At 52.6% G+C, this 11,920-nt stretch overlaps 1 protein-coding gene across 3 annotated transcripts; it reads right to left on the bottom strand.

Moving 5' to 3' along the window:
• Nucleotides 1-1,787: 1,787 nt before the first annotated feature.
• BMP4 (bone morphogenetic protein 4) lies at nucleotides 1,788-8,841 on the bottom strand. Of its 3 annotated transcripts, none has more exons than XM_044230851.1 (4): nucleotides 8,763-8,841; nucleotides 5,324-5,448; nucleotides 3,884-4,210; nucleotides 1,788-2,900 (listed from the first exon to the last, which is right to left on the bottom strand). In XM_044230851.1, the coding sequence occupies exons 1-4, from the start codon at nucleotides 8,822-8,824 to the stop codon at nucleotides 2,044-2,046; spliced, it is 1,371 nt and encodes a 456-aa protein (XP_044086786.1). In that variant the 5' UTR covers nucleotides 8,825-8,841; the 3' UTR covers nucleotides 1,788-2,043. The 3 variants fall into 3 exon arrangements, with proteins under 3 accessions (XP_044086786.1, XP_044086788.1, XP_044086787.1); XM_044230853.1 differs by lacking the exon at nucleotides 8,763-8,841 and adding an exon at nucleotides 8,559-8,651; XM_044230852.1 differs by lacking the exon at nucleotides 8,763-8,841 and having other exon boundaries at nucleotides 3,884-4,263; nucleotides 5,324-5,412.
• Between the last annotated feature and the right edge of the window lie 3,079 nt (nucleotides 8,842-11,920).

The following is an 11,920-nucleotide window of genomic DNA, read 5'->3' as shown; positions in this document are numbered from 1 at the left end:
ATCCATTCCTGAAAATAAGCCAGTAGAAGGAGGGGGGAGGTTGTAGGGGGCAGGGTGGTTGCTAGAAAGTGACCTGAGCCCGGCAGCCACCAGGCTCGGGATTCGCCCTCTGAGAATCTGTCCAAGCGCTAGAGATCTGCGGGTTCCTTTCCAATAACACGGACATTTCAGAAAGTTGCTGGAAATCGGGCAAAACAAATCGAGCCCGCCTGAGGGGAACCCATAATGGGCTTCCCTTAAATGATTTATTCGACCTCCATACCATTAATCAAAGGGGCAGCGACCTGGGGGGCTTGAAGAGGGGGAGAAGTATCCCTCTATGCAGGGAGTTCTGGAGGAACTGTGGAGTCTTGCTGCCTTTGCCTGGGGCTCTGATCTCCTCTCTCCACCTGCGCTCTCCGGGGAGCTGGGGCTTTGGCAACCGCTCCACTTCTATTTTTATTGGTTTCCACTAAGCTGCTCCTTTTGGAGGATTGTAGGACTTCAGTAATTAAAAACAAAAATGAGTCCTGCTTCACCTACCCCACCGCCAAGAGCATATGGAAGAGTTGTGTAAATGAATGCAGGGGGTGGGTGCACACACACACACCCCACCACTACCACTGGTACCTCCACCTTCATGAGGGAGAAACATACTCCTACCAGTCCACCTCACAAAGACAGTACGTAGACACAGCTTTTGTCCCAAACCTACCGGAGACTCTGCAGGGAAAAGTACACACATAAGAAATGAACCTAAGCAGGCCAAAATGCCAAGGCTGAATTTAGTTGCTAGTGGCAAGTAAGAAAAAGCAAAGGTCTCTTCCTCTGGTCCACTTAGCTTTTATATACAGGCCATTCTAGGGAGCCAATTCTCTGCCTTATTGGCAAGTGCCTAAATGAGGGACACTCAACATACTAGCATTTTCCTTTTCAGTCCCAAATTGGACTTTTCTCCTTGAAGACACCCTGGCTCAGAAGAGCACATCCAGTAGGTAACTCCCTTTTTGCCCAGCTCTAGAGGAGGGGAGCTGGCATTTGACCTGAGATTGCATAAAGGACGATGTTTTCACAGTGCCTACTTAGAAATTTTGACCCTTCAGTTTCTGATCCCATTGTCATCCAGCCCAAACTGTTAGAATTTTGAACTCCATGAAGGCTTTCAGGTGGGAACTAGGAGACAAGGGGAAAAAGTCAAGAAGCACTGGAGAATTCCACCATGTGGAATATTAAAGTGTGGTCACCAAACTGTTCAAAGGTAAGGCACATTATTTGTTCTGTTGAATAAAACCCACTTCACCACCACCCTGAAATCCTGTGTACACACACACACACACACACTCACGTGCAAGGTAGTACACCAGTGCCTATCATGACTGGAGACACCCTAGGGTATCATAAAAGCTGCGGTGGGAGTTATTCCCTAGGGTTGAGACTCGATCTATCACACTCAGCTGGGACGCACCTCTAACAGGTGAGCAAAAACAGGAGATGCACAAGGAGCCCAAAACTGAGTCTTTAATCTGGCCTGCTCCTTTCATCCCACTGTTTCTCCAAGGCATGTGTCATCCAGATGGGAGAGGATACTGCGTCCTTGTTAACATTAAATAGAAATGGAAAACAATTCATCCTGGCAATTACCATCTCTCTACCATCAGTTTACTTCCTGTTCCTCCAACTTAACCACCTCCAGTTACCACCCTCCGACTTCCAACCTGCCTAACCCCTCCTCAATAGGAAAAAAAAAAAAATTTCATTCAAAAGAGATGGGGCAGAAGGAAAAAGGATTAAAGAGAAAAGGAACAGTGTACCTTTAAAATAATGACTCATTTTATTTTTTCTTTTAATATGTAGTTATAAATATATTTTGTCAAAATATATGATCAATATGGTCAAAACATTTGCACGTAAAGTCATAAATAAGGTCAAGGTGAATGTTTAGGTTTTTTTTCTTTTGTTTTTTTTCTTTTTTTTTAAAGATAGAAGTCCAGCTAGAAGGAAGCAGTCTGTGTAGTGTGTGGGTGAGTGGACAGGAACGTGTGTGTCCCCAAGGACTGCCTGATCTCAGCGACACCCACATCCCTCTACTACCATCTCCTGATAATTTTTCAGTACCACCTTGTCATACTCATCCAGGTACAGCATGGAGATGGCGCTCAGTTCGGTGGGAACACAACAGGCTTTGGGGATACTGGAGTTGACAGAGTTGACCAGGGTCTGCACAATGGCATGGTTGGTTGAGTTGAGGTGGTCGGCCAGTGGAAAGGGGCAGTCCCCGTGGCAGTAGAAGGCCTGGTAGCCTGGTGGGGCCACAATCCAGTCGTTCCAGCCCACATCGCTGAAGTCCACATAGAGCGAGTGGCGCCGGCAGTTCTTATTCTTCTTCCGGGCCCGCTGCGGATGATGCTTGGGGCTCCGCTTGGCCCTCTGGCGTCGGGTCAAGGCATGTCCACGGCCATCATGGCCAAAAGTGACCAGGAGGGGCCGGAGCTGAGCCCAATCCCCACTCCCTTGAGGTAACGATCGGCTAATCCTGACATGCTGGCCCTGGTGGGTCCGTGTCTGATGGAGGTGAGTCACCTCAATGGCCAGCCCGTAGTTCGGCTGCTTCTCCCGGGTCCAGCGAAGGACCGCAGGGCTCACATCAAAAGTTTCCCACCGTGTCACATTGTGGTGGACCAGTCTCGTGTCCAGTAGTCGTGTGATGAGGTGCCCACGCGCCACTTCTGCCGGGGGCTTCATAACCTCATAAATGTTTATTCGGTGGAAGCCCTGCTCCCAGTCAGGGCCCTGGTTCACCTGCTCCCGGAAGAGTCGAAGCTCTGCAGAGGAGATCACCTCATTCTCTGGGATGCTACTGAGGTTAAAGAGGAAACGAAAAGCAGAGTTTTCGCTGGTCCCTGGGATGTTCTCCAAATGTTCTAGGCACAGTTAAGGAGGAAAAAGAAAAAGGGAAAAGAAAAAAAAAAATAAAAGCACATTAACTTTTTTGAGAAATCTAAAAGTCAAGAAATCGCTTCAGTCAAGAAGCTTTGGGTGATGGGTGCTGAATTCTGCTTACATAGTGAAAGCCCATTTGGGGAAATAAGCATATCTTTTAATCTGAAGGAACAGATAAATGGGCAGCTAGCAAACCAGCAAAACTTAGCTAGCATTCAGCAAGCACCAAAGACAGAAAGTATCTTCCAACCTCCTTTATATGTCTAATAATTTCCATGTGTCAACTCCTTACTCCACAACCATCAGACTCCCCTTTTAAAGCTCTCTTGGCTTTGTGTACACAGTTTTCTTTACAAGTGGTTATAAAGAAAAAGGGGGGCCAACAGAGCAGAGGCAGGAGGAAACATGCTCACAACTACCCTCTCCCTCTTCTTCCACTTTCGAGTATGTTACTAAACATTTCCCCAGCGATCTTGGAAACACAGAGCATGCCTTGTTGATCATGTTACAGAGGGGAAAATAAATTCCAACACAGTAATGATGCTGGTGGATTAATAACTCAGATTTACTTTGGAAAAGAAACATCCGCTAGGAAACATTCAGATCGGATTACAAGGCCCCTATTGAATAAACCTGACAAACACACAGCTGTAATATTAAATTCAGTAGGTGCTTTGAAAAAAAACGGGCAGAAAACCTGGCAAAAAAGGCTTTGATATAGCAAAAACACACCACAGGGGCTAGCCCACGTCTGAGTGGTGTCATTCCCCTTCCCCCGAACCCCTCCCCTCTGTCTCCAAAAAATAAATTCAGCCAAAGCTCTTGGAGGTAAGCAGCTCTGTTCTCCAGCGTCCAGGATTTGGGGCTTTGATGTAACCTGAACTCTTCTCTCCCAGGGCTTCCATGGCCCCACCAACCAGCCCTACTAGCCCTCCCCCGCCAGGGACTCTCCGCACGGACTGACCTTCGTGGTGGAAGCTCCTCACGGTGTTGGCCCTACTGGCGGGGCGCTCAGGGTATTCCAGACCGATGCTGTGGTACTGCTCTTCCTCCTCCTCCTCCCCAGACTGGAGCCGGTAAAGATCCCGCATGTAATCTGGGATGACGGCGCTCTTGCTAGGCTGCGGGCGGCGGCGCAGCCCGAACATCTGCAGAAGTGTAGCCTCGAAGTCCCGCAGGAGCTCATGGCTCTGCCCTGAGCGGCGTCCTCCCGCGTGGCCCTGAATCTCGGCGACTTTTTTCTTCCCCGTCTCAGGTATCAAACTAGCATGGCTCGAGCCTCCTAGCAGGACTTGGCATAATAAAACGACCATCAGCATTCGGTTACCAGGAATCATGGTGTCTCTGGGGAGGGGGAGGAGGTGGAAGGTTAAAGAATAAATAAACACCAATAACGAGAGAGAAACAGAGATGTCTCTGCATATGCATATAAGGCTAGTGATGGAGGGTCAAGATGTAAAACAGGTCAGAAAGATCAAGTTTGTGTCTTCTCCCTCACACACCCCCACCAGCACCAGCTGCAGCCATGCACGGCCTGAAAGTAGGAATTGCCCTGTAATTACTTGGTCTAACTTGTTTACAGTCAAATAACCCCAAATCAGATAGCCTCCATCCTGTTAATCTTTTTTTGTCCCAACTGCTATCTGAGCCATGATCTCAGCTTGGTTTCTTCAAGGATAAACAGTTAACATTGAGGAGGTAAAAAAGGGTGGGGGAGGGAGAACTAAAATGCCATCGCTCTCCACTTCAGACCTTCAGCCTCTCTCCCTCTTCCTCCACCCCCCTTCTTCCTCCGCCCTCGGAGCCCAACTTCCACAACTTCCAGCTGGTTCGGAGCAAGAGGGTGGGCGAAGACTCAGGGTGGCGGGGTCCAGAGGCTGAGACCAGAACGTGGTCTGGGAGCTGACCGAGTGAGTGGCTTGACGGTTTATTTTACTGTGGCTGATGAGTCTGAAATGCCCAGCAAAAAGCATCTGATCGCGCCCGCTCACTCACTCCCAGAAAAGCAGGGGGTGGGGGAGTGGGGATGGTTCCGGGAGAGAGACCTCTGTGAGTTTTGACAAGCAGCTGGGAACAAGCACGGGGGCGCTGGGCGCTCCCCAGTTAAGTGTGCGTGCGTGTGTGTGTGTGTGTGTTCGCCCAGAAAGGACAACCCCGGGCTGCTCCCCTTTCTTGCAACGCACACCATCCGAGAGTGCGAGTGGGAACAAGCAGAGCTTTAAACAAAACCAGTACGCTCAGAGCCCAGCGGCTGCCTGGCTAAGAAGAAAGCGACAGCGCTGCCAGAAAGCGGAGTGTGAACTCTGGAAAAAAAGGTCCGACGGGAGGGACCCGAGGCGAGCAGGGGTGGGGAGGGCAGAGTGAAATCCCTGGAAGGGGGGGGAAGGAAGAGGTGTCTACTCACTGACAGAAAACAAGGCATATAATAACAGTCCATGATTCTTGACAGCCAATCTTGAACAAACTTGCTGGAAAGGCTCAGAGGAGCTGCGGCAGCGCGTTGCTCTGGATGGCACTACGGAATGGCTCCTAAAATGAATATTTGAATATAATGAGACTCTGGCGCAGACTGGCTCTGTTTTTCTTCCAGCCCCTCTGAGTCACGTGAACGCAGAGGCCCCGCCCCGCGCACGGAGGAGCCCGCCCTTCCCGCGGCGGGCGGCGAAAGGGCGCGCGCGTCCTCCTCCCGCGGCCCCGCCCCCTCCAAGAGAGGCCAACCCCCGCGCGGGCCGCGGGAGCCGCCAGCGGTCCGGGAGGAGCTCCGCGCCGCACTCGGCGCAGCCCCCGGCCGGTCCCCGGGCGCGGTTCACGAAGGACGCGGTCCTCGCTTCTACTTGCGACGTTCGGTGCAGCGGCGCGGGCGCTCGCGCCAGCGGCCTGAAGCCGGAGGATCTGGGGCGCACCGTGGGGGCTGCGCCTCCCGCGCGATCGCGGCTCAAATGGGGCCGGGAGCGGGGGCGGCGGCGTCTCAGCATCTCAAAGCCTCACCAACCCAGGGGCACTTTAAAAGGAAAGCGCTGAGGGACAGACAAACGCGCGCGCGCGCTCCCCGCCACTTCCTCCCCAGGGTCTCGGGGAGGCCAAATATTGCTCCCAGCGACAGCCAGTCACGCCCTGGCGAACTCCTGCGACGGCTCGGACTAGCCGGGCTGGCGCTCGAGCTCCCAGCCGAAAGCGGCCGCCCCTGTCACGCACCGGGCCGGAGGGGGAAGTGTTAGGCGTGGAGATCCGTGTGGGAAAGTGGGGAGGGAGCGGCCGCTCCATTGCGGAGAGAATCTCCGCACCGCGTCAGCCTCGGGGTCCACTCCGAGCAAAGCAAATCCCCAAAGAAAGCGGTCCTCGAGCCATTCACGGCGGAGGGGCGGACTCAAAAGGAGACGTCGCCGCGGAAAGGGCGCATCACAAGTTTCGGGTCTTAATGTCGCTGAGGTTTTACAGCTCCCGACCCGGCGCAGAAAGGAAATCCATCCCACCGCGTTCCCAGGAGTCGAGAAAACCGTGAACAGCTTTCGGCCTGCGCTCGACCTCTGTGTCTGCGTCTCTCGCTCTCTTTCTCCAGATTGTCTTATTTTTGAAACCACCACTCCTCCCCACCCCGCCACTTCCTCCCCCCACCCCCCTTCCTTCTTTGCACCAGCTGCAGAGTCGCAGCAAATATTTCTTCAAGAATCTTAACCAACCCACAGCTCAAGGAATTACCGGGATGTCCTGACTTTAAGGGAAGATGGTGCATGCGTGGGTCGTTCTGCACGGGGGCCTTCACAAAAACCTGCCCCGTGCGACTCTGCCTCGGCCCCAGCTCGCCGCGGGGTCCCGAACCCCAGACTCCTGCTCCCAAGGCCACTGCACCCGCCCTCCCTTCCGAGGCTCTTTCAAGTTCCAGCCTCGGGTCTCTTCAGAGATCCAGGGCTCAGGTTGCCCGCCTCTCTCCCTCACAAATTTGGTTTTCTTCTTGGGGGCACGCGCGGAAAGCGTTTGAGGAAGAGTAAAGAATCAAGCGCTTAGCTCTCCCTGGGCTCCCCGGCTGCCCAGCGCCGCCCCACACCGCCGGCCGGGGAGTGGAGGCCGCGGGCGCCCCTGCGCGACCGTCGGCGCCGCGCGACAGCCGCGCCGCTGCGTGAGCCGCTCTAAGGTTTTCCCGCTCCCGCGCCACCGCTGGGACTGACTGCGAAAGGGCTGGGAGAGCAAAGAGGGGTGGGTTGGTTGTTTGGTTGTTTGGTTGGTTTTCAGACGCCTGGAACCTTAGATGTGCCCGGTGGGAAGCGCTGTAGAAGTGGGAAAAGAAGACGGAGAAGAGCCAGTCCCCGCGGGGCGAAGGGCCGGTGGAAGGGGCGGGCGCTCGGGATCTCCGGACTATCCTCTGCCCCTAGGAATCTCCCCGGGCGGCGGCGGGAGCGCGCGGCTCTATAACCCGGGGGCCGGACTCCCCGGGTAGTGTTTCAATTTTGGATTTCGTAGGATTCGTCTCTAATCCCGCAATTACCCCCTTCCCCATTTTTTCTTTGATTAAAAAAGACAAAAGCCCAAAAGGACGTCCGTCTCCAGAATTTTTTCTGGGGGAGAGAGCGTGCCAGGGACGAACTCGTGGCGTTGTCCTTTACTTCCCCGCCAGAAACTTCTCCCGACGCCGAAGTTTGCCCAGAGGTGGCCTCGGTTTACCAAGTCTATGTTTTGGGGCGCGGGGCGGGGGGGGCTAACGTCTCACAAGCTTTCAGCCCACAAACTGTGCTCCTCACAGTCCATCCACCTAAGCGGTGCGCACGAAGCGGTTGAGGCCTCCGGCCCAGCTCTGGCGGGGAAGGGTCCGCAGGGACCCGGGAATAACCGGACCCTTGACGGTTGGCTCTGGGCTGGGAGGACCAGTATAAGCCTCGGTCCGCAGGGCGTCTCGCCAGCGACTCCCTACGGGCCACGACACCGCAGGAAGACGCGTGCCCGCAGCGCCAGGCATCCCGACCATTGACCCTACAGACCCTACACCAGGAAATGATAGGAGAGAGGCTCCTTGGATGCTGCAAGTTCCTGAAAACAGCTTGTGTATAAGGCCCATCGTGCAGCCGCACTTCGCGTGCTCTCAGGAGCTCCCGCCGGCGGGGATCGGGTCTGGTGACACTCCCCTCGACGCAGCCCGCAGCCCCTAGGGCAGCGCGCAGGCTCCGGAGGTAGCAGGACCGCGCTCCCGGCAGCAGAACCAAACCTGGTTAAGTGTTCTTCCTCCACCTCGAGGTCCCTCGGCCCCCTCATACTGTCGGGACTTCGGAGCTACGGTCCTTTCTGTCTCGGCCCTTCCCGTCCGGGGGTCGCGAACACCAGAGCCCCCGCAACGCGTTCCGCTCAAGACCTCGCAGTCTTTCCCAGCGACCCCCAACTAAAGGCTCCTCTTCTTCCTATCTCTTCTACCCGGAACCTACCAAAGGTGAAAATCGCCCGGGGCCGCCGGACGGAGAAAGTGGCCTCGGTAGAGGCAGTAGCAGCTGCGGAGGTGTCCTTCAGCGCCAGCATCCCTACCTCTAGCACCACCGTTGGGGTAAAATAGGCCACCTTGAGTGGGGCCAGAGGCTGAGCACCCCCGCTGTTCCTCCCACGGATGCTCCCCGGCCCCCTCTGCCCGGCACCCCTCGCCAGGTAGCCTTGCTCACCATAGGTCCCTGCAGCAACGGGCTCGCCAGCAGCAGCTCCTGGGGACCTCTGAACGGCTGCAGTGAACCTGGGCAAGGGTCGAGGACTGGGGTGCTGCAAGCTCGAGACGGCGCGGATGGGAATCCCATCAAGGAGAGAGGCGAGATACTCAGCCCCGAGCAGCGTCTCAGGCTCCCGTCCCTCCGCTCGGATGCCACACTCACCTAGCTTCCGGGCAGGGCTCCGCTCTCCTTCCCTCCCTCCCTCCTCCTCTGCCCTCGTGCATCTTCTCCTTCCCCCCTCTTTCCCTCGCTCTTTCTTTCTTTCCTTCCTCCTCCTCGTCCCCGGCAGCCCCTCCTTTCTTCCCTCCGCCCTCGCTCGCCTCCATTCTGGGATGAGAGCCCCGCCCACATCCTCCCATCCAGCCGCCGGGCCTCGCCTAGGAGGCCCGGGTCCCGGAAGCCCGGGCTGCGCCTGAGTCTGCAGCTGCTGCCCGGGCCAGGACGACGCTGCTTCCAGCTCGGGGAAGCGGCCGGGGCTCACCTGGGGACCACGTGCAGAGGTACTAGAAAGCATGCACCGACTAGTCGCCGTACCTTCCAAAAATACCCATGGGAGTCTGGGCTTCCCCCAGTTTAGAGTAACTGCTGCCCAAACTGATGATTAAAACACTGAGTAATCACCATTTACCCCAAGTAATTAGAGATAATGAAACACCTCTAAAATCAGGTTATGGAAAAAGGAGCTGTTGGATTGCTTTAAAGAGTGGCCTTCCATAAACTGTTAAAGGATTTCCAAACAGTGAGAAACAGGCTGTGCGCAGAACTGTGTGCTCTAAGAGGTACTTCTTTGGCTATTGAAAGGTGACTTTCCTTCCAAAACATTGTTTTCAGTGCTTCTTGTGGAAAGCCTTGGCGATGACCCTCAGAAATATCGCCCCAATAAACAGGTGAGTTTTCCCCTCCCACCCCAGGCCTAACACTTTTGAGGACAGTGGTGGCATGGAGACAGACTGGGGCCATGTTTTTACAGTTAGAAAAGCCTGCTTATTATCACTCAGAAACCCTCTGAAGAACCACCACAGAGGTCATTTTTGTTGTTATTGTTGTTTATTTGTGGCACACCTGGGAATACTTAAACTCAGCAAACTGACCTTCTCAGGAGGTAACCAACCACTAAAGCAGCAACCTTTTTGGCCACAGGGAGACAAGACAAGACACCCTTTGTTCTGTTTTTAAAGGAAGAAAAGGGTTTCTTACCCGAAAGTGCTAGTAATCATATTAGCAGGGAGGTGGAATGTGTGCTTAAAACCTTTCCAAAGAGGAGTTAATTTCACACGGTGTCTCTGATGCAGCAGTGCGGGAGCTATCAGCATCATCTCCCTGGTTTACAAACACAGAAGGGGAAGAACAGCCAGGTTAAAGGATCTTGCCCAGAGCCCTGAAGTAAATCACAGGCTCTGCTCTGGATTTCTGAGCTAATACTGCAGGGCGGGGCTGAGGGTCACAGCCCTGAGCTCAGGGTAGACCAGGGAGTGCTGGAGGACTGTGCCTTTTCTGTCTGGATTTCTCCCTGGGATAGCTACTACTCTTCACTGTCCCAGCAAAACATTTAGGTCTTAAACAGGTATCTGTCCTAGGTAACTCACCTACAAAGACTTTTACATTAACACACCTTCAATATTTAGAAAACAGGAACTACTTCCTATGTGGAACACAGATCACCAAAGGCTGGAATTAGATGAAATGGGGCGGGGGAGGGGGGTGCGGGGAGACACACAACTGTGAGAGCAGGGCCAAGGCATCCTGCCATCTTTTCCAGGTTAGGCCTGTGAGGTCTTTTAGCTTAATAATGCCTCAAACAACAGAAAAAAACTGTACAGCTTTGAGCATGTTCTTTAATTCCTGTGGGCCTTGGTTTTCTCAGCAGCAGAAGGAATGGATTTGGACAGACAGTTTCCATACCCCTTTTCAATTTGAAAATGATTTCATTTTTTTTTTTTTAAAGATTTATTTATTTGACAGAGAGAGATCACAAGTAGGCAGAAAGGCAGGCAGAGAGAGAGGAGGAAGCAGGCTCCCTGCTGAGCAGACAGCCTGATGCGGGACTCGATCCCAGGACCCTGAGATCATGACCTGAGCTGAAGGCAGCGGCTTAACCCACTGAGCCACCCAGGCGCCCTGATTTCATTTTTTAATTGAAATTCATTAAACACCTATCTTCTTTCACTTTAAATCACACCTGAGTTCACCTCTTCTAGAAACCTCTGATTAAACAGGGCAGGGCAATACCACCACCCTGAAAGGAGGACTGACAGGATACCTCCAGCTTCCAACACAGAATCACGTCAACTTTTTAAAAAGATTTCATTTTATTTATATGAGAGAGAGAGAGAGCACACACGGCGAGGGGGGCGCTGTAGAGTAGAGGGAGAGAGAGTCTCAAGCAGACTTCATCTGCACTTCCCAGAGCCCGATGCTGGCTCCTATCTCCAGACCCTGAGATGACGACCTGAGCCAAAACCAAGAGTCAGAAGCTTAACCAACTGTGCCAACTAGGCACCCCCAGAATTACATCAATTACTACTAATAATGAAACAAATTAAAATTCCATTAAGTAGTTACCTAATGTCCATCCTGGAGCATTAGGCAGTGTGCTCCTTCCACACACTGCCTAGAGTAAGGACAGATTAAGTGTTCACTGAGCCCCCTAAAACAATCAGTATTGTTTTAATCATTAACGAAATGTTCTTCTTAATATTTAAACTCAAAAACAACAGTGATATGCTGTGTTTAAAAACAGGGCTTTATTTTAAGGCACAAGATAATAGGTGGGGTTTTTTTAATCCAAATCCTTTTGGATAATTGCTATTATCTCATTTTGCTGAAGCCTAAATAATAAAGTAGCCATTGGCCCACCCATGAGTGTGTGAAACTCATAGTCCAGGAGTTTCTAATTAAGCTACCTGACATACCTTGTTTAGACCCCGATATGAATCTTTAGATGTGTGGTGAAAGAACTCAGCTTCAGTTCTCTTTGGACAGCTTTATTTCTAGCCCACATTGTACAAACCATTTATTATCACCTCCTTTTACTCACTCCTCTTTTCCTTTTTGCTTCCAATCTCTCATGCCAAATAAGAAATTACTTGCTCATTAGAGAACTAAATCCATCACAGCCCAGCGATCAGAGCTGGTGAGAGAAATCAGTCCCTACCTCAAGCTTCTTGTGAGTCCTGGTTTTTTATGGAATATAATATAGCTGGACCAAATGAAGCTGTGCCCTTAAATCATTTAGATTAGGAGGAAACATCTATTGTAATTCAAGAGTTAACTATTGCTCTTCTACTGCTACTGGTAAATGAAAGGGTTTGTTTGGGTTT

This window comes from Neovison vison, chromosome 13, assembly GCF_020171115.1.
Source record: "Neovison vison isolate M4711 chromosome 13, ASM_NN_V1, whole genome shotgun sequence".
Lineage (NCBI taxonomy): Eukaryota > Metazoa > Chordata > Mammalia > Carnivora > Mustelidae > Neogale > Neogale vison.
Note: the sequence above shows the minus strand (reverse complement) of the source record. Positions and strands in the feature narration are given on the sequence as shown.

What these genes read in the sequence shown, in the direction of transcription:
- BMP4 (XM_044230851.1), bottom strand. Translation starts at nt 8,824, where the DNA reads ATGCACGAGGGCAGAGGAGGAGGGAGGGAGGGAAGGAGAGCGGAGCCC. An exon ending in ATATGCCTTGTTTTCTGTCA is followed by an intron (nt 4,211 to 5,323) that starts GTGAGTAGACAC and finishes TATTATGCCAAG; the next exon opens with TCCTGCTAGGAGGCTCGAGC. An exon ending in GAGGAGCTTCCACCACGAAG is followed by an intron (nt 2,901 to 3,883) that starts GTCAGTCCGTGC and finishes AACTGTGCCTAG; the next exon opens with AACATTTGGAGAACATCCCA.